Here is a 20,629-nt window from a genome sequence, read left to right as displayed (position 1 = left end):
ACATTATGCATTATAACTTCACATGCCATGCTGTGTGACTAGCCTTGACAAACTGTGAACAGGATGTGTCTTATTTATTGCTCTTATATACATGGTATGCACAGGCAGAATTGATGCCGCAGTGCTATTTTAACTAAAAGCACTTTCTTCTACTGGCATCAGCAGCATTAGCATGACTCTTGGGGCTGAATAAGGCACAATCTTCCTGATTATCCCTATTATGTCATCAGCAACACACCAGCTTTACACATTGCTTTGCATTGCTGCTTATCTATTTTTAGCAAACAGTGCACACAGAGAGATAAATACGCATCTGGCAATAGACAAGAAGCTTTTCAGAAGTCTGGACTTGTTATATACAGTGCAAAGGTTTCTCAGAGAAGCAGCGCCAGTTGAGGATAATTGACTAGTAGAGGAAGAAAGAACACCAAGGTATACTCTTAGTTCAGTTACAGGATCATAACTATTTCTGGCTCCACCACTTTAACAGTTTCAGTTTTATTTCCTCACAAAAAATCTCTCTAAATAGCCTCCTGTGAATGTCCAGCTGTCAAACTGTGTTATCGTGTGACTTTGCCGTTTTTAAAGGGTTAGTTCAGAATCATCAAAGTCAACAGCAGTACATTGCTTAGCTTATGTGTCAGGACTCTGTTTGCTTCTCCAAAATGGGGGCGTGCCGACCGCCATACACTGACTATGGATAAGTACTTCATACAACCCCACTTCAAATATCCGAACTATCCCTTTAAGTAGAATTAATGCCATTGAATATTTAACATATTTATATTTATATTAGAGATTCCCTACCTTTCAGGCAGCCATTTTTTTCACTAGACTCTAAAAATCTTTTTGCAGTACCATAAATGTACTTTATTGAGGTGATCCAACATAGTGAAACATTTAGTCACCTTTTTACTGTCACACTATCATCACATGTTATTGCAGCTGTGAGAGTTTTGAAACTCTTCCTGTTGCTGCATTTGTAGAAACTCTGACATCCCAGATTTGAGAGTTGTCTGCCAAACAGGAACTATTCTAATGAAACACGAGTAACCAAATTCACATTATCCTATTTGATGTGTGATTTTCTTCAGGGTACCATTTCTTTCAATACAGTAGATAATGAAGGTTTTCTTTTTGGTGGTTAACTTGGATGTCGGACTGTCCTTGAACGTACCACCAAAGAGAGTTTTCAGACTTGCTCCTGCTTGCAACCGTGGTACCACAAGATGTTAACATAGACGAAAAATAATAAAGGTGCTAAAATGTTGACAGTGAAGGATAATTCATCAAGTACATTTCATATATCTGTTTGTTGATTTTTAAACTAAAATTCCTCAAATGTAAAAAAAATCTATCAAAGAATTTAGGATATAAAAGTTATTGGATAGCGAACGAAGCTTCCTGAAAAAGCACAAAGTAATTAACCACTTTGGCATGATGGTTTCACATAATTTGAAGGTCATTATCAGGCTTGGAAATAAAAAGATGGACCAAAATGTGATGTATTTTTTTTTTCAAAGCAGTTGTGTAATTTAAAACTCTGATAAACTGTGAGGCACGTTATTAATTACTTTACACTTCAGCTAACCTGGCCGGCCTGACCTCATTCATAATGACGTAGATGATTATTCCATTAATACACTTGTCAAATGTGGAAGAGTCACTGTTGGTGAGCATGGTTTAAATCAAGCGAGAATATGATTTACATGATAAAAAGATATGGTGGATTTGTAGCTAGAAAGGACAACATATTTAAAAAACATACTTTCACAAAATCCCAGATGTGAGTTGTGATACAGCTCTTGAATTTCCCTAATAAAAATTACAGAACAGCATGTTGTAACCTGGAGTGAACACGTCTGACTCATCAGTGTAACTGGAGATGCTGTCTCTGTCGGTGAGGCTGGTGTAGAAACAGCTCATTGGTTGCTGGGTTAAGTGATGAGTATTTTTCACATTTGTAGAGGCTTGTTGCAGGTTGTTTCTGAAAGGAGCTTGTGTAATTTAGGTGACGTCAATAATCATTGTTACACTGTACGGCAGCAAAGAAGGGATTACAAGTAATGATTGTGGTTGATGTTTCCTTCTTTTTTCCCCAACATGACACAGACAACACATACTGAAACATTGTCACTGTTGGCAGCTGCTTTGGAAATGTTTGGAAGTGTTTTAAAGCTACTTTCACGGTAATGAAAACTGAAAATACAAAGAGCAGGAGAGAGCTTGTTGTGTTCTTTAAGTTATTTGTAGATTATTGGCATAAACTCCCTAAAATACAATGCATTTGCATATAATACCAAAAAAATGAACAGAAAGATAAAAGTATCCATTGGCCTATTTTGAAATGGGAATGATGATTATTTGTAATCACCATGGCTTAATGCTGAGTATCTTTTTCAAAATGATGAAGTCCCTATGACTGGGCTCATTGGTCGACTCAATCCCATCAAATGTAACTAGAGCGTGATCTATTAGAATACATATGTTTTATTGATGCATGGGCTTCGTGTTTATCCTGGCATTCATTTATTTATAGGTCGATGCTGTGATTTCTTTTTTTCTCCAGTAATGAATAGGATAAGCCTTGAAGCTTATCCACTGCTCCCTTTCATCTCTCCCTCCCTCTCTCTCTCTCTTTCTCTCTCTCTCTGTCTCTCTCTCTCTCTCTCCCTCTCTCTCTCTCTCTCCCTCTCTCTCTCTCTCTCTCTCTCTCTCTCTCTCTCTCTCTCTCTCTCAAAGCTAAATTGAAAAACTGTATTTTTAAAGCCCCGGTCCTACTAGTACGAGTTGTTTCTGCAGTCTGTCAGTATCAATGATGTGGAAGCGTTTGAAGGTTATCCTGTTTTGAGCATATCCTCCACATTATGTAACTTTGACTATGTTTTACATTTGGCACTCATGGAACAACAGGGTTTGTGTATTTAGGACAGCCCCTCTGCATGTTCTTAACATTTCTTTGCAAAATTATATTTATTTTCCAATGTCCTCACCTGGAACAATAGCCATTAAGAGCAACTTGCCAACACTTGGGCACGTTGACTTGACGTTTTAACTTATCAGATGTTTACAGCCTGTACTGTGTTGTAGTGTATTCATTTTTTTTGTCTTGACAACTAAGCTAAATTATTACAGATTAAGTACACAGAGAGATATTGTGCTTTGTTGGACTTCAGCCAGCACCAGCAACCAAACTCAACAAGAGTTTTTTTCTTCTGCGTGTGTGTGTGTGTGTGTGTGTGTGTGTGTGTGTGTGTGTGTGTGTGTGTGTGTGTGTGTGTGTGTGTGTCTTGAGCTAAATACTGGGTGATAATATGACGTTCTCCAGGGTCAGAGGTTATTGCATTCCTCAGTGTCAGTCAGTGGATCTGGGTTAAGCTTAAACCCAGCCATGTCTCGAATGTGATGTGTGTTAATGAGTACTTAACAGGCAACGCTACCATCATGAGGCAATCACGAGGCGGACAGAATGAAAGAAAATTATTTTCTCCCTATAATTACAGTTTATTTTGACTATGAATTAAGTTTGTAAAATTTCTATTGTAAAACATGTGACACTGTGACTGCGTACCATCATTTTCTATTTACTCTGCAAATGGAAAGCTCGAGCCAACAGCCTTTATGAGTGTGCGCAGTTGTAAAGTACACACATTCACACCCCCGTCGAAACACACAACCCAATGAATCCGATGAGAATGATTTCATAATACGTCGCAATAATAAACTTCTTTGAACAGTTTAATTGGCTCTTCCTGGAACGGCACCGCTTCGCTTCATTTGATCTGATGAAAGAGTAATGTTGCTTCTCCCCAGGGGGAGCATGCACAACGGCGCACAAATAATGAATTAAGAACACTACCCTTTTTTTCCTCCAAATAACTGCTACAATAAAGCAGCAAAATTCATGCAGCACTTATTCCACTTTCCCTCTAAATTGCTTTCATGTTTACATACTTATGTATTTAATTTTCAGAGCTTGTTTTAAGTGAAAATAAGCCTGATTCCTGGAAGGGCAATGGATTGAGTTCACATGGAAATTGATTGTCCTCTGAAAGCATCATTGTTGTTAGAAACATTTGGAAACATTTCAGAAACCTTAGTCATGTGTGATTCTGTAAAACGTCACACTTACTATACACTCTTCTGGAAATAGTAATATTTGAATAGCCTGTATGGCAAGGAGTGAAATTTGATTTAAAGGCATCTGGTGTATGTAAAAGTTGAATGGAAGTAGTCTATGCAAAAGAGGAAAAAGGAATGTGTAAAATTGAAAATGACAAAGTCATGATGGTTTGGGAAAATGTCCTCTTTCCTCGGCTGAGGAATATTAATAGTGACAGTCTGAATGGAGAGTCTGTGTACAGCAACTGTATGGTCACAGAAATGAGCTCATTACTTGCATATACATTATGTATGTGCACATACACTCATTCATCTATAATGTTATTAGGTGGAGAATATTCTATTTACATATCCATCTGCTAATTGTAACCCCTAACATGCCTGATCCTGAAGGCAAGGAAATCGGTGTAAAACCAAAACCATAACCTCAACCGAAATTATCCTTAACTCTATCCCAGAAAAATCTCTTTCCCTAGTTTATCTTGGCAGGAAATCCACCCACACACACACATTTTAATAGCACTTATAGTGGAAAAATCTAAATGAACGATTTGCACGATATTATAAGTGCTTGATAAAAATATGGGAGTATTTTTAATTTCCTGGTAAACACACAAATTGCTGAGACGTGGGCTTGTCTCCATGGCAACACTAGTCAGAGCGTGCCCGGCCTAGCATTTGACAGGTTCTTCTGATGATGATTGATAATTACTACTTGACTTGTTGTCCCCGTCTCCACAAACATATGGCAGGAGCTGCCCTCCGCCATATATCTGCCAAAACGTTCCCTTTTCTGATAATAGCTTTTTAATGTTGCGTTTTGTTGTGCATGCATAGCAATCACTCCCCCCATACACACACACTTCCCCCCTCAACCCCACCCCTTTGTAATTACATTTACTGCTCATCACATAGTTGTTACAGAAAGAGAGAAATAGATAAGAGAAGCAGGAGAGTGGGAGAAAGTCAAAAAATAGGTAGAGGGAGAAGGGGGGATAGAATTGATTTCACTTTGAATTGATGTGTTCCTCCCAGTGGTGCTGGATTTAAATTTGACAAATTGTCAGGATTAACACAAAGAAGCAGCATTTCTTACAGTATAGTCACATATTAGAATATAAACACCAGATAATAGTGCCGGTGTGGTGGGCTGTAGTTTAAAATGGCAAGCGAGACACTTTATTACGTATCCATGCACGCAGTATTTTTATTATGCAGTGTGTTTGCATGCATAAAGCTTATATTTAGATGCAATTGGAGGCAATCTTGTTATATTCACAGAGGCCATAGAGGAGGACATCAATCTATAAACATGATTTATCTACTGCGCACTATCTACCCAGGCATTAGCATAGACTCTCTATTGTGGATCCTATTACCTGACTGTATGCTGAAACCTCAGACTAAAACTTCAGACCTGACCAGCATTTTAAACCTTAGGCAAACTCAAATTAAAGATTGAAGTGAAATAGTATTCCCCTTAAGAAAGTGACTCCTGTTTTTCTTATTATTAAAAGATAAAGTATAGGTGCTTCTCAGAATGAATACATTTACATTCATTTTATTTCTTTTCACCTAAACAGTATATTGGCCTCAATGACAGGAACACTCTCACTCATTATTTCTCGGCTTCCGCGAGCTGACTTTAATGAACGTATTAGCCCCAAGTACCTAATTTTACATGTCTGTAGTTCCAGATGGGCAGGACAACTAGTTCACCTATATCCCACTGGTTCATATAATGTATGACGCACCTGCAACTGCAAAAGCGCGTCGCTCTGTGGAAACCAAAGTCATTTCTAATACTGTGTGATTGAGGTCTGCCACAGGCTAAGGCAACAGACAGGCTCCGTGAAGGAGATAATTATGCATGCACACACAGCTGTCAGTCAGCCAGCTAAGGGGAATCGTCTTTGAGGAAAATAAAAACAGACTGTAGCCGATATAATGCAGTATTTGTATAGGAAATGACAGGTTTGGGAAAAGATGTCAGAGCTTTTGCAACAAGGAGAGGAGATCTGGTGATAATCCCCCCCAAACCAGAAAATCTCACATGGATTCCTGTTTTAGTGTCAATATATTTATACATTCATACTGAACACATGGATGCCCACAATTTGAGTTTGATTAAAGCTACATTGTGTAAGAATTTCTCCCATCTAGCGGTGAAATTGTATATGACAACCAACTGAATATTACTTTCTAGCCCCTCCCATTCCAATCGCGTTTTAAGTCCTACGGTGTATCATCGTTTACATGCAGCTGTTCTAGCCACTCCAATATTAACTTTGGTCTTGTTGCTATGCCTGTCGCGTTGTCGTTTTAATTCTCTTTTTTGCTTCCCTGGCAAGTAATCTCCCCCTGGCATTCGTCACGGTGCGGGATGCCACTGAGTGTAAAAGGGCGAAAGGCGGAGGTATGTCCCTCTTTGGCTAATGTATTTTAAAGATGGAGGCGCAACATGCTGGCCGTCATTCAAGCGACTCGCTCTTATGTATTCTGAATGATTCTAAATGGCAGATTCTACGCTTAGGAGAATACTTTGATTAGTTGGTGGAAGTAATTACACATGAATGAGCACATATTTGTGAAAGAACAAAGGTTTTTTTGCTAAGAATCAACTCAAAAAATTAATTATCTTTTTTCACTTGCCACTATCTGGTGCTATCTAACCATGCAGATAGTTTGGGTTTCAGTTGTTTAGAAGTTTCTGTCTCCCGCCCAAAACACTGGAGATCAATGTATTTTAGTTTGTTGTGCTCACAGCCTTGAAAATCACATGCGCAACATCTCTTTCCAGAAGCAGTGTCCTTGTTACTCTGAATAATCCATAGATAATTATGGGGCAGGGGTGGGGGGAGAGAGAAAGTAGTTCCAATGATTTGGACATATGTTTGTTTGTTTAAAGCTGCGCTAATCAATATTTTCATATTGACAATAGATCAAATGACTATGTGTAATGTGGAAGGGATCGCTTGTAGTGACAGTCTCACAGAGAATGATCACCTGACTACAGTCCTTCTCAGCATTTTAGTGTCTTTCAGCTCATTGTTTTGGTTTTACTTGGCTCAACTTTAATGTTTTGTTTCATTCTTAGCATTCTCATCAACTTCGTTTCAAACAGCAGCTGTTTTCCTCTTGTTGTTTACCTGTTAAGCACCAAACAGCAGACAGACACATTTAGCTGGAAGATGGTGAACATGTTGGAACATTTAGCAGCTATATATATATATATATATATATCCAGATATTTCCCTCAGGAGTAGACTAAAACAGAGCAAAGGGTAGAGTGAATATTTGATTAACACAACAACAAGTATGACTCAAAATGAATGCTAATCTTGCTCCGTGTCTGCTGTGCGGGTTGTTAACTAACTTACCCATAATAGTTTCATAAGGTGATTATATAGTAATGTCAGTGTTGTGTTTTCAGCTTGTTCCTCTCAAAAAGAAAATCACTTAGTGTTGTTTTGAATGTAATTTTTGATTCACCCCCATTTTATTGAGGTGGAGAAATCTCAAAGACTTCTCAGATATCTCAGCAAATTAGGTTATGAGATATGTAAAGCGACCAAAAACACCAATTTTGGCTAAGAGAGTAATTTAGGTGGACTTGACCTTTAAAAGAGAGGTTGAGGCAGAGTAAATCAAGGTGCTGTGTGGATAGACCTGTTTACAAGAAGCTGTTGAGGACTTGCGGAATACTCGGCTGCACCTCGGGGGACTGTTGTTAGAGCTCTTTTAGTAACAAGACGGACTAATCCCTGCCTTTCACTGAGGCGCATGCTCTAATAGCCTTGTATTACAGTGTTTTTTGTGTGTGTCGGTAGTCAGGACAAGAGTTCCTGACACAGGTTCACTCTCTCCAAACGCACAACTCTTCACTGACTCTGAACACCGGAGAAACATTTAAATTGTCGCTCTCGCTGCTTGGTGGTGTTTAATGCTTTTTCCCTCTCTCTCTCTCTCTTTCTCTCTCTTTCTCTCTCTCTCTCTCTCTCTCTCTCTCCGTGATTCTGTTACTGCTCTTTCTTCTTCCCTCCCTCTGTTATATTGGAAGGTGAGGTTGTTTTTGTGTAATAACAGTAACTAGTATCCATTGTCATGCCTACGAAGGAGTCAAATGCATTCCTCATTAAATTCAAAATAGCAAAAAACAGCAGTAAAAAAACATCTTCTCATGTTGCAGTTGCATTCACGGGCAAAAACAGACAAGAAAATAACACCAGTGATGAAAATATTTCAGTGTTATTGATGTTAAACCCCTCGAGGTTGACCTAATATGTAACACTGCACTCTTACATTCAGCTGTGAAATGTTTTACAGTTTATTAATGATGATCTCCCTCTGTATAATTATGACAAATTAATTAACACTTGTATCATCTAACAACCTATGGAGGTTTTGATGATTAATAAAAACAGTGTACTCTGTCCACCCACACGCTCTGCCTCACTCTGTGGGCACATTGTGTAATTTTTGATGATTGCAATGATAGAGATGCTTGAAGTATTACTGTTCATTAAAAAATGTGCGAGGAAACGTGCCTCGAGCGCAGGAACAGAGGGATAACTGCTGTTACATGTGACAAAGTGAGAATTATGAGCACGTCAGAAATGCCTGGTATTAATATGTGAAATGCGACGGTGGCTACAGTCAGTAACAAAATGATAGAGAGGAGGGAGCGCTTAAGGCTCACTAGTCTGTGGTTGTTCAATCAGAAAAAAAAGATTTTTTTGAAAGGATTTTACATTTATGTTTAATAGCTTCTGCCCTGTCTTTGTTGACACATGAATGCATTTCTTGGCACATTACCGCCACCTGTAGTCAGTCACCCACGTGCATCCTAGTGTGTGTGCATGAGACAAACAAAATGGGGAAAGACTCATGTAAAGACAGCTCCCCAGCGCTAATAGAGGTCAAAATCTCCTCTGGGAACCCTTTAACCTGCAGTATAGCAAATAACAATAATGCAATTTGTCCTTTGGAATGTGACCTGAACATTTTTGTATTATTAATGCAAAAGTGATTTGGGAAATTCAACTCCTAGATCAGGGCAGGCTTGTGTCTGAGTCTGACCAAAAGTAAACAGAAATTAGCCACCTTGATCAGCTATTTTTTTCTAACTGCCAAAGGATCTACGTTTATGTGGGGGAAACTCTGTCAAATTCAAAGTTATTTAAAAAGCTTTAAAAGTTTTTGATGCTTGACCCAATATTTGTTGTTTTACCGAAATCGTATTTCCCATTGTCAGAACGGCCACAAGTATGATAAAAAAATACCATCATTTCCCATTAATATTGCTAGGACTGTGTGATAATAATTAAAGTCAACATAGATAAATGCTTCACCCATCTGGATTGTATTAGCTGGACAGTAAAAGGAGACAAAGATTATGATGTTAAATACCCAGTGGAAATTACTATTAATATTATTACTTTTGTATCCTAAATTAAATCGAAAGGCAAATCTCCCATATTTCAAATTCTAGACAGTAGAAGTAGTGTAATCATATGTACAGTAGGATATGTGCTGTGTACAGTTATGTGCTCAGGCATTAAATATCTTGTTTTTGATATTTTTTGTAACTTGTTTCATAAACCTAGTCTATCAAGAGAACGCCAGACAAAATATTTACTTTGGAATGAACTTGAGAAAGATACATTAACTCAGACATGTTTCTTGAGCGAATAGAAACAGAAACTTAATTTCCAGTTGCTTCCCCAAACTGGGGTCAGAAACATGCCGTCCTTGAGCAGAAACCCTCGATATCTCTCCCACCTCTGAGGTCTTTGATGTATAGTGAAGTCGTGCCGTCGCCTGTCACTGTTGGCTTAGGAATCAGTCATTGCTGCTTTTTTTTATATTCTCTCTGGTAATGTTGACTTGCTGCTTTGGAGTTTCCCTTGTCACATCCCTGTGCCTTCAGTGGAGTTAAAATGTTCCACCAAAGTGTAATATCACTTCACTGACTGATTCAATGCACCGCTGCTCCACAGATTAAAGTCTGTGATCCAAGAATGAATCAGAGACTGTTTTGTGTGATTATTTGTCAGATTTTATTCATTATTGGTTAGGTTTTAATTACTTAGGTTTATTTTGCACTCTGAAAGGTGCTATTGTTGTTCCTTATGTTTCATATTCCATTCCATTTTATTTTATTCTGTTACATCTAATTTGAGTTACAAAACTCTACTTCTGTTTTACATCTAGCTGCATTATTACTTCATTATCATGATCTTTTTTTTTTTGCATACATGAAAATGCATCTGCTCAGTGCTTATGGAGTTTAAATACAGTCTGTCATGGTTCCTTATGTTTTATGACTTGCTGTAAATTTCCAAGGAACCACTGTAACCCTGTATGCCAGACATTCTTTGTCTGTGCGTGGCTGTTTTCACAGGTACAGTTTCATTAACAAATCCATCCCAGGTTAGGATTCCTTCTCATCTGTGCGGATACATATCCGTGCTGAAGCTGGGGTCATTGTGGTCTGCACTCTTCAAATGTTTTACAGACAACTTTACGCTGTTTGGTCAAAAATCATTTACGTTCTCTGCTCCTTCACCATGTAACTCATTAAGGAGTGATTTCAAATTGATTGAGTGGATCTCTCTCTGAGAACTCACATTGATTATAACAGAGCTGAAATGTAACTCTACTCGCCAATGTCTCTGCTTAATTGGCTGATATGGTCACTATGTACAGTATGTGGTCTAAAGATTTGGTTTGTGTTTCAACATTTATTAACAGGAGGTTTTGTCTTTTTATTTTATATTTATATGCTGTCCTGTTGGCCTTGTTATAAAGATTTGTAATCTCAGTGAGACATTAATATGAAGGGGAATTTGTTTGTAAAATGTAATTGTATTCTGTTCTGTCCTGTGCTACATACTGTACTGCACAATCAAGGCCATGTATTGCAACGTGAATGTTACCTTTGGCAGTGAGCTGTGCTGATAATTGCTGAGTGGGTGTCAGGCCTTTAGTGAATTTGCAACCAAGTGAGACGACAAAATATGTCAAAACATGTTTTCACCAACCACTACTTATTCTAGTCATGCCTCACTCATCATCCTCCTCCTTCACCTCTTTCTTAGAACTTGGACCTCGTTATGGTGAGATGAAGTTGAAGTCAAACTTTAGAATTAGGAGTTTTGTTTAGTGAAAGTGCAGATTGGTAGATTCTTCTTCAATCAGTCGGTCACAGTTCATCTGCATGGGAGATGAAAACTACTTTGTGTAACTATTTCATATTTTATTTGCACATTATTGACTAAATGTTATTTATTGAGCTCAGCAGGTTATTCATCAGTATCATTATTTACTTTTACACTTTAGTATTTCTGAACAACTTATATAAGACATTTATTTCAACCTGACCTTCATGAATCCCCATAAAATGAATTACCAACATTCATAACAGCCTCATTGCCATTTTCATAATATCTTAGAAAATCTTAGAAGATTGCAAAGAAGATTGGTAAATAACAGTCCCTGCATTCCTGGTTTCTACAGTTTAACAAGTTTACAGCCATGCTAGTAGCTCTGTGAGGCTGCACGTAGGCATAGTTTTTAAACTAAATGCTAACATCAGCATGCTAACATGCTCACAATGACAATGCTAATATAGTGAAATTGGTATGATGTTTACCATGTCAACTATCATAGTTTAGCATGTTGGCATGCTTAAATTTGCTAGACACAAGTGTCAGGCGTTAGTATACCTGCAAAACTATTTATTTAAGTTATTTGGTCATAAACCAAATTTTTAGGCAAATTAAAGCTTTAGTGCATAACTTTTTGATATTAATGAACGTCTGTTACATTCAAGCCATTGCCAATGAGTTGCTACAAAGCTAATTCAGACTATCAGCTCCACACAACTCTCTCTATATTTCTCTGTATGGCTATGTTCAGAAGATTATGTCGTCCGGTGACTCAAGTGAAGATAATTACCTCTTCTGAAGAGTCCATCATGTTTTTTTAATCCTCCGTGTCCTCCTTGGCTACTAGCAACTGTGTGAAGGAGGGGTGGGGGCTGTGCGCCATCACCGAAGGCTTGTATCATGTGGACGAGCCAACAGTTTTGTTGTCTTTACTTAGAATTCTTCATGGGGGCGACAGGATAATGGTGCAGTGGTAGTCAGGGGATCACCAGAGAAACATGAATGTCCGAACCAAACTTCACTCATTCACTCAGAACTATAAATGAACTCAAGGTGGGACTAGCGGAAAGGTTAGGGTATTACCAAAGTGATTAGGATGCGTCGTCTGGAAACATGAATGTCTGTGCATACAGTATGTTGTACAGTCTATTCAATAGATGTTGAGATATTTCAGTTTGGACCAAAGTGGTAGACTGACCAACCGACCAAAATTGCCATTCCTTGACCTATATGCTATTGTGGCTGAAAAATAAGTAACCACTGCACTTATCTGTAGTTGTGACTGATTATTTCAGTTATGAGTCTTATTCCAAACTGTCAAATGAAAGGATTAGTTGGCTGCTGATCTACAAAAGTCCTTCAAAGATTTTTTTTCAGTTTGGCAATCAAATACAAAGGAATATGCACCATCAGAGCGACAATCTGTCCATTGATTTAAAGAGGATTTTTTGTTTTCATTAAGTGAACACACAGCTTTTTTTCCAGTCAATTTTGTGAGTATTATCGACCGAGACATCAATCAGTTGAATTCTCCAGTCGGCTTGATATGTCTCTTAATTCCCAGCAGCCTCTCAATCAATCAGTCCATTTTGTTGTGGTTCCCTGTGGCTCTACTTGTTGATGCATAGAACCGTTAGAACCCTTCCTGAGCTGTCTCTAATGAGTTTTCATTATCATTGACATCAACTGAATGACAGTGAAACAGAGGTATTAGGGCTGTATTTAATTGAATCTGAGAGGGGAGAAATTATTAGACAAAGCCGCATTGTAAAGCTCTTAAGAGCTAAGAGCGTTCGGCTGCATCCGGTGATCAAGTTGTCGGGCTGTGCATCTCGCTGCTGAAGACGCCAAGATTTCCATGGCTCGGGGGTCGTGCTCTGTGAGACATGATGGATTCACACCCCTGGGAATACCCCTCCTGTGTGTGTGTGTGTGTGTGTGTGTGTGTGTGTGTGTGTGTGTGTGTGTGTGTGTGTGTGTGTGTGTGTGTGTGTGTGTGTGTGTGTGTGTGTGTGTGTGTGTGTGTGTGTGTGTGTGTGTGTGTGTGGGTGGGCTTGTTTAACTATATTCGTGGACTCCAAAACCGTGAGTCCAGTATACTTGTGGCGTCCCAACAGCTTTGTGGGGCCAAAATACTGGACCCCACAAGTTTAAAGGGCTGTTTGAGGGTTAAGACTTGGTTGTAGGATTAGGGATAGAATTAGGTAATGGTTAGGGTAAGGTTAAGGGTTAAGGTTAGGCTTTTAGTTGTGATGGTTAAGGTTAGGGTAAGGGGCTAGGGAATGCATTATGTCAATGACGGGTCCCCACAAAGATAGTGCCACAAACCTATGTGTGTGTGTGTGTGTGTGTGTGTGTGTGTGTGTGTGTGTGTGTGTGTGTGTGTGTGTGTGTGTGTGTGTGTGTGTGTGTGTGTGTGTGTGTGTGTGTGTGTGTGTGTGTGTGTGTCTACCTGCCTTCTTGGGTTTGTAAAGGACCAAGAAAGAGTCTTCTGGTTACTCCAAGACTTGTCTCAAGGCTCGCCTCGAAGTCATGTCAACAACCCAGATAAGCTACAGACTGACAAATAAGTAATTCGATAGGAAAAAGGAAGCTTGGTCAGCAGCCATTTTTGGGGTATGACCATAGTGTCCATTTTTGGCTCGTTGAGGGAAGAATCATGTTTACTTAAATGGTCTCTTTCTTCTCTAGTACATTGAAAAAAAACACTTAATGCCCACAGAGTGGTAAAAATATCACATCTCCCAGGATGCTGTAAAATCATTACCTTGTGATGTCGGCTTTGTTTTTTTACAGACTATAAATGTCTGTTTTTCCATTCTAGGAAATCAATCTGCGCAGAGTCAGTCCATGTTTGATTTTCTTTGCTATTCCAAAGCTGATGACTCGTCCCTTACGCAACTCTGCCACGAGGAGAGCAGATCAGCAGTTCTGCACAACTTCTGCAGCACAGAAAGATCGCCTGCTTGACCTTGTGTGCCTTTTTGTGTATGTTTACAAAAATACATGAATGCACCATTTGAACACACTTCACAGTAATATCTGCTTGGGTTGTTTAACTGCGTTCAGTTTGTCCATCATCGATAAGTCGATGAATTTAAACCCGCTTGCTGTCATGTCACTGTGTGTTATGCAGCAGCGCTTTGCTGTAATTGCACCATTTTCTTAGGCAGCAGTATTTGACCTGATGAAAAATGTAAACAGACAGGCAGGTTATGTAACTCAGAGTAGGGTGTCGGGGTTTAGTGATTGGACTAAAAACAGAACCGCACTATAAGAGTGTGACCTCACTCAGACCTATGCAACATTTGTTTGAACTGATGTCACATGTTGAAAAATAAATCTACAAGTCAAACCTGCAAGCATTAGTCATCCTTCACTTAATGTTTGTGTTTTGTATGATTGAATATGTGTTTTTGAATGCAGTGTATGTGTCTGGAATGTAGTGATCAGTTACTTTTCTTAAGATTTAAGTTGAAAAGCACATTTATAGTAATATGGCATCTATTTATGTTTTGTGTTTTGTTTAATTACATATGGATTTCTTTACAGAGGCCTAAGCATTACAAATTAGCTAGAAATGCTGTGATATGTGGCATTAGTATATTCAGTGAATATGTTGTGCTTATGTACAGTATCTGTCCCTTTTAGAAATAAACACAAGTAAATAAATAAATAATAGGGTTTATGTAATTTCTCAGCATTAATGAGTAATTGGCAGACTAAAGGAGGCAGAGTAATGTGAAAACATTGACGGAAGAAACACACCCAGTGCTTTCCAAGCAAAGATTACAGTGTTGAAAACTTTTTTTTAGTGCCAAATCGATGACAAATGCCCTTGGAATTTTCCCTGCGCTGTTTCTCCACAGCGTAGCAGTTGTGAAAATAACAACATGAAGTGGTAGGTTGCTGAGTCGTGATCATTTTACTGTTTTTAATGACTGCCTGTAAGTTTTATTCAGCTCCAGTGTTATTGTAACATTTTCATGATGGGAATTGGATCCGATCGAAAATAATCACAGAGTCCTTTGGATGTGATTTAATTGTCATTGCAGCTGGAATGAAAGAATGTTGACGCTGTGAAATACGTGACTGAACTTGGATTATTTGAAGTTTCTCTCTCCTTCTTTCTCTTTCTCCCTCCGTTGAGCTTATCTCTGTTTGTGTTGCTGCATGGAGGCAAGGCACTCTGCCAAGAAGTTACATTACAGTCGCGGGTTGACATAAACGTGGGTGCACAAAGGACTTGGAGGGCTTAAATACTTTATTGTGTATGTAATTTGAACTGAGCAATTATATCAGCCAGCCTTTCAAACAAAGAGCTTCTATCAGGCAGGTTCATGTGTTTTTAATTAACAGCGTTCAGCTTTAAGACATGAGCAGCAGACTAACAGAGAAATACAGCCACGATGATGATCAGTACATCTGAGGTGCTTTAGTATAATGTAATTCTTTATGGTGAGGATGATGATGAGATGACAACTGTGGTAGTCCCGATGTAAAAAAAAAAAAAAAAACATAGCCGCATTATGTATGTGAGTTTTTGTCACATCTGACTATATCAAATATTTCTCTCAGCAATAACTGTTCTTCCCTTCTGTGGGTTTGTGGGTTAAACAGCATCTGTCATTTACAGTAATATACTAATTGCTTGACTGTTACGACGCCCTCATCTCAAATCTTAAAAATACATCTGTCTGAATTTAAATACAGTTTGTCTTTTAGGCTGAGAGGGAACTTAAGGGTTGTGTTTACTTGCACATTGGAGCAATTTGGCAGCCTGCTACCCCATTCAGCACAATGTTGCACTAATCCAGTATAAAAATAATTAGCTACAGGCTCACAGGCCTGTGAAATTCATTTCCCTGATTGTAAATGTTCCTGTCTTAGCCTCCATCCTTTTCAGCTAGTTCCCAGAGAAGAAATGCATCTGTAAACATTTTTCATATGTCTTTTATTCTTCCTCTCAATAATAGTTTATTACGATTGTTTTTCATTAACAAATCAAATGTTGAAAATACAAAGTGATTTAAATTGCACAGTGCTGCATCAGCGCACATGTTTCCACTTAAATGGTTATTCTCACTGTCATCGTTTCCTCCCCCTCAGCTCCTAACCTGAAGGGGCGACCGCGGAAGAAGAAGCTGTCCATCTCTCAGAGGAGGGACTCTCAGAGTCAGGCTCAGGGTCAAGGGTCATTGGGGTCAACCCAGGGGTCAACAGCAGTGGCAGCACAGGACCCCTGCAGCCCAGACAGCAAAACTACCACAAAGGTAAGAAACTGTAAGATAACCTAAGATAAGGTAAGACTTTATTGATCCCCTAGTGGAAATTCACATGTTCACACAGCACAACATGCTGAGAGGTAATAAAACATATATATATACATATATATATATATATATATAACAATACTTTAGACCAACATAATATTTAAGTGAATTCCAGTATGTCCAGTATGAATAAAGATAAATAAAGTACATAGTACGAAGAGAATTATACAGTACACATTAACCTCCCAGTAAAGTCCCCTATCATGCACTAGCTCTGCTGTAATGACATGTGTTGTCGACTAACTGCTTTCCAGGTTGTCCTGCTTCTCAGGTTGTCCTGTACAGAATATCTTCTGTTACAGAACTAGGCTAACACATTTTAGTTTCCTAAACAATTTACTGTGACAGGAACAGCAGCAGTGTAGTGTTACATTCTGTCCAATACATGCATGTTGACCTAATATGACAGGTGTAATCCCTGTCAAGGGGAACTTTGATATAAGATATTATTTCATTTTTGGGAAATCTGATTTTATTTTAGTAGATCACCATTTTTCTATTAAATGTCCTATGTATGATAATAATACGTCTACAACTATTCTTTTTGAATAATGTAATTATTTTCTCATTAATCAAAAATATTGAACCTACTCACACAAGACTAAGAGATGCAGCAAATCCCCACAAATGACAAGCTGGACCTGGGAAATGTTTGCGATTTATACTTAAAAAATGACTTAAACCATTAAGTAATTATCAAAATATTTGCAATTATCTTTCTATTGATTGATTTGAAACATACAGTATTAGGTCACGATAGCATAGTTATTGAGCAGCACTCTCTTTGTGTGTGTGTCTTTTCTCAGTATTGTGCAGTATTACTTGATGAAGAAAATTGAATGGTCATTTGTATTTTAAAGAAGTAAAATCATTAGATCCTGATGCAGATTGTTGTCAATTAACAACGTTAATGATTTTCCGTGACATTTTGAAAACGTTGTTATTGATTCTGTATTTCCATATCTTTCACTGCTTCTTTGTATCTGACATTGGTTGTAATATTCAAATTGAAGGAAATATATATAAAAGCTTTTCCACTGCTGTTATTCTTATGACCTTGGACAGCTAAAACAATATTAGAAATTCTCTCTTGAAGCTCGAGTCAAACTAATCTGTGCCTAATCTGTAATGACAAGAAGAGCTGCTCCATTGATTATCAATGAGAGTCTGCCTCTGTGGCCAGTAAAACTATGTGTTTGTGCTTGAACCCAAACACATCTCATTCTGTTTAATACTTAGTCATACTGTCTGACTTCATTTGTTTAACACACTGTTAAGGGTTCAATTTTCATCTAAAGTTACGCTCTCTCTTTGCAGGTCAAACACAACTGTAAAACGGTACCCAATGGAAAAATAACGCCGGCAGCCAAACACAAGGCCAACAGCCTCAACAAGAAATCCTCAGCTGAGGAGAAGGAGAGAGGGAAGGATAGGGAAAAGGAAAAGGAGGAGGGGAACGAGGCGGAGAAGAACGAGGAGGAAACATCAGAGGAGAGCCGAGCGGAGGAGCAAGCTTTCTTAGTAGAGCTCTACAAGTACATGAAAGAAAGAGACACGCCCATAGAGAGGATCCCCTTCCTCGGCTTCAAACAGAGTGAGTAGGACAATGTAGTCTCTTATTCCCTCACTGGTAATGTTTAAACAATGGAGTACTCTTGTTTAGACTCAATCGTTGAATAGTAAAGTTAGTGTAGATACATTTTACCTGGGTTATTTTGGAGATTTAGGTCATAACATCACCAGTGGGGAAGGTTAGCGGGCTGATATGGGTAAAAGATACGTGTAGGAAAACCTATGCAAAACTTCCGTGCAAAAAGTAAAAAAAAAACTTTATTTGAACTCAAAAAATGTCTTGAGCTCTCAGAAAAGAAACAGAAGTACTGTATACGTTAGTTCCAATATCAGAGTGAAACTGCACTCTGTAAGTCATATGCAATAGTAAGATAAGCACGGAAAAACCCTGTGTGGATTTTAATCAGCATGTCTAACCACGTTATCTTTAGTGCCCCCCCTTGTTTTGATCAGAAGAGAAACCAGTAGCTGCTTTCAGTCAAGTCAAGGGCAGACTGTGTATAAACTATCAAACTATTAAAGCTTTAGCAAAGTGAAGATGGCTGCCAACCACTGCAGGCATTATGCCTAAAATCTCTAAATTACACTGCTGTTAAACTAAAAAAAAAAAAAACACAGTAATGCAGTAATAATAACCTAAATGAATAATGCTCTATGCTGAGAAAAATCACATTTAGCGGTTAGTAAAAGACTCTGGAGGCTTCCTGTCAGAGCTCGTTTTGGCTTGCTTTTGTATAAGGAGAGAATATCTTCTCACACTTGTCAAAGGGGTTTCCTGTGAAGGCCAAGAACGTCCTCTAACAATGTTAAAAGAACATCACATGTATGCAACACACGTCTGCCCAAGATGAAAGATTTTTCAATATAGGTCAGATGCTTAGCTTGCACTCGGTGTGCACGGGACAGAGAGGAGAAAAACATGCACGTAAACATCATAAAGGACGCACTCTAGTCTCTTGAAACTGTTCTCAGTGCTGTTTGTTTTATGTGTTTCATCTCGATGCAAGACACATGGGAACGTGGGCTCTCACCTCAAACTGTGGTTTTTAAATGTACTTCTTTCTCAGTCTTTATTCAAGGAAGGAAATCACATTTGCATTCATGTCAAACGAGCCTAGAAAAGATGTAGCCACTCGCATCACAACGTAGCACGACAACATCAGCAAATTAACGAGAGGCAGGAGGGAGACTTCTATTGAATTTAACAGTGACAGTTTACAGCACAGTAAAACTCATTACTCTAAACTATTACATGAAGGTAAGCTGTGATTGCCTTGACTCTGCTAACCACACCACGGCATTTTGACAATCCTGTCGTCTTGACTGACATGTTGTTGCTTAAATAGGTCATTGTGGTTAAGGGAGACAGAGAGAGTGAGTGAGAAAGACAGAGAGAGACAGAGAGAGAATTACATACCCAACATGCTTTACTTTTAAGTTGGCATTTCTCAATTTGTGCTCAGAATAAAGTCGAGGTCCACGCGCCAACTGTTTTACATACAGTACATGCTTTGAATCTCAAAACCAGACACATCATAAGCAAGGCCCTCATTAAATGATGAAATCATGCTGTTTAAACTTTGTCCTTGGCAGTGAGCACACATCAGCACAAAAAGGAATGTCGAAAAAAGGAAAACACGTCATAATTAATACAACAAACCCTTAGATGTAATCAGGCGCCGTTTTCATATTCTTCCTTTTAAACTCGCTACAAATGCATTAAAAGATCAAAGAACTCGCTTTCCTGTAATGGAAATTGAAATTATGTTCTTGTAGTTGCGTTTGAGTAATAATCTTTTTATGAAGTTCTCTGGAGTTTAACAAAGCAACAGATGGTTGAATGATTTAACAGACTGACCCATACTTTGTTGGCTGTGCCACTTAAATATCCATTTGATTCACCTGCAAAACAAAAAAATCTGAATATGGACTATTTATGTATATTCCTATTCATCTCCTAACTGTGGAGTCTCACCTGATTTATTTAAGACTGCAATTGTGACTCTTTACAGCCAAGCAGAGAGATATTAAACCCAAACATTCATGGCTCATAACATATTTTAAACCCAAACATTCATGGCTCATAACATATTTTAAACCCAGTAATATTACCTTTTTATATAATTTCATGCATGAAATGGACGTAAATGATGATAATCTGTCGTTCATTTGATTCTCTTTCAGTTTATCAGATATTTGTTAAGTCTATGAAATATCAAAAATAGTAACAAAATTGCCCATCACAACTTCCAAGGTGACAAATGTCTTTTTTTGTCCAACAAGCAGTTTAAAGCCAAAGATATTCAGTTAAACTATTTTGATTTTTCTTACTATTTCTGCTTAAAAAAATGCTGAAATGTCTGAGCGATGAAATTGAGGCAGATTATTTTACTACATTGTCTCATCAGCTTTAATACATTTTACAATACATCT

The 20,629-nt window shown here is 38.3% G+C and overlaps 1 protein-coding gene across 3 annotated transcripts in view; it reads left to right on the top strand.

Annotated features, from left to right (window-relative positions):
• Positions 1–20,629, top strand: part of arid5b (AT-rich interaction domain 5B) — a 73,533-nt gene that overhangs the window by 37,058 nt on the left and 15,846 nt on the right. For all 3 annotated transcript variants that reach the window (XM_039784189.1, XM_039784188.1, XM_039784190.1), the window contains 2 exons: positions 16,401–16,564; positions 17,942–18,218. In XM_039784189.1, coding sequence (XP_039640123.1) covers positions 16,401–16,564; positions 17,942–18,218 — 441 coding nt within the window. The remainder of the gene's footprint in view (positions 1–16,400; positions 16,565–17,941; positions 18,219–20,629) is intronic.

This window comes from Perca fluviatilis, chromosome 19 (assembly GCF_010015445.1).
Source record: "Perca fluviatilis chromosome 19, GENO_Pfluv_1.0, whole genome shotgun sequence".
In the NCBI taxonomy this organism is placed as follows: domain Eukaryota; kingdom Metazoa; phylum Chordata; class Actinopteri; order Perciformes; family Percidae; genus Perca; species Perca fluviatilis.
This window is presented reverse-complemented; position numbering and strand designations above follow the sequence as displayed.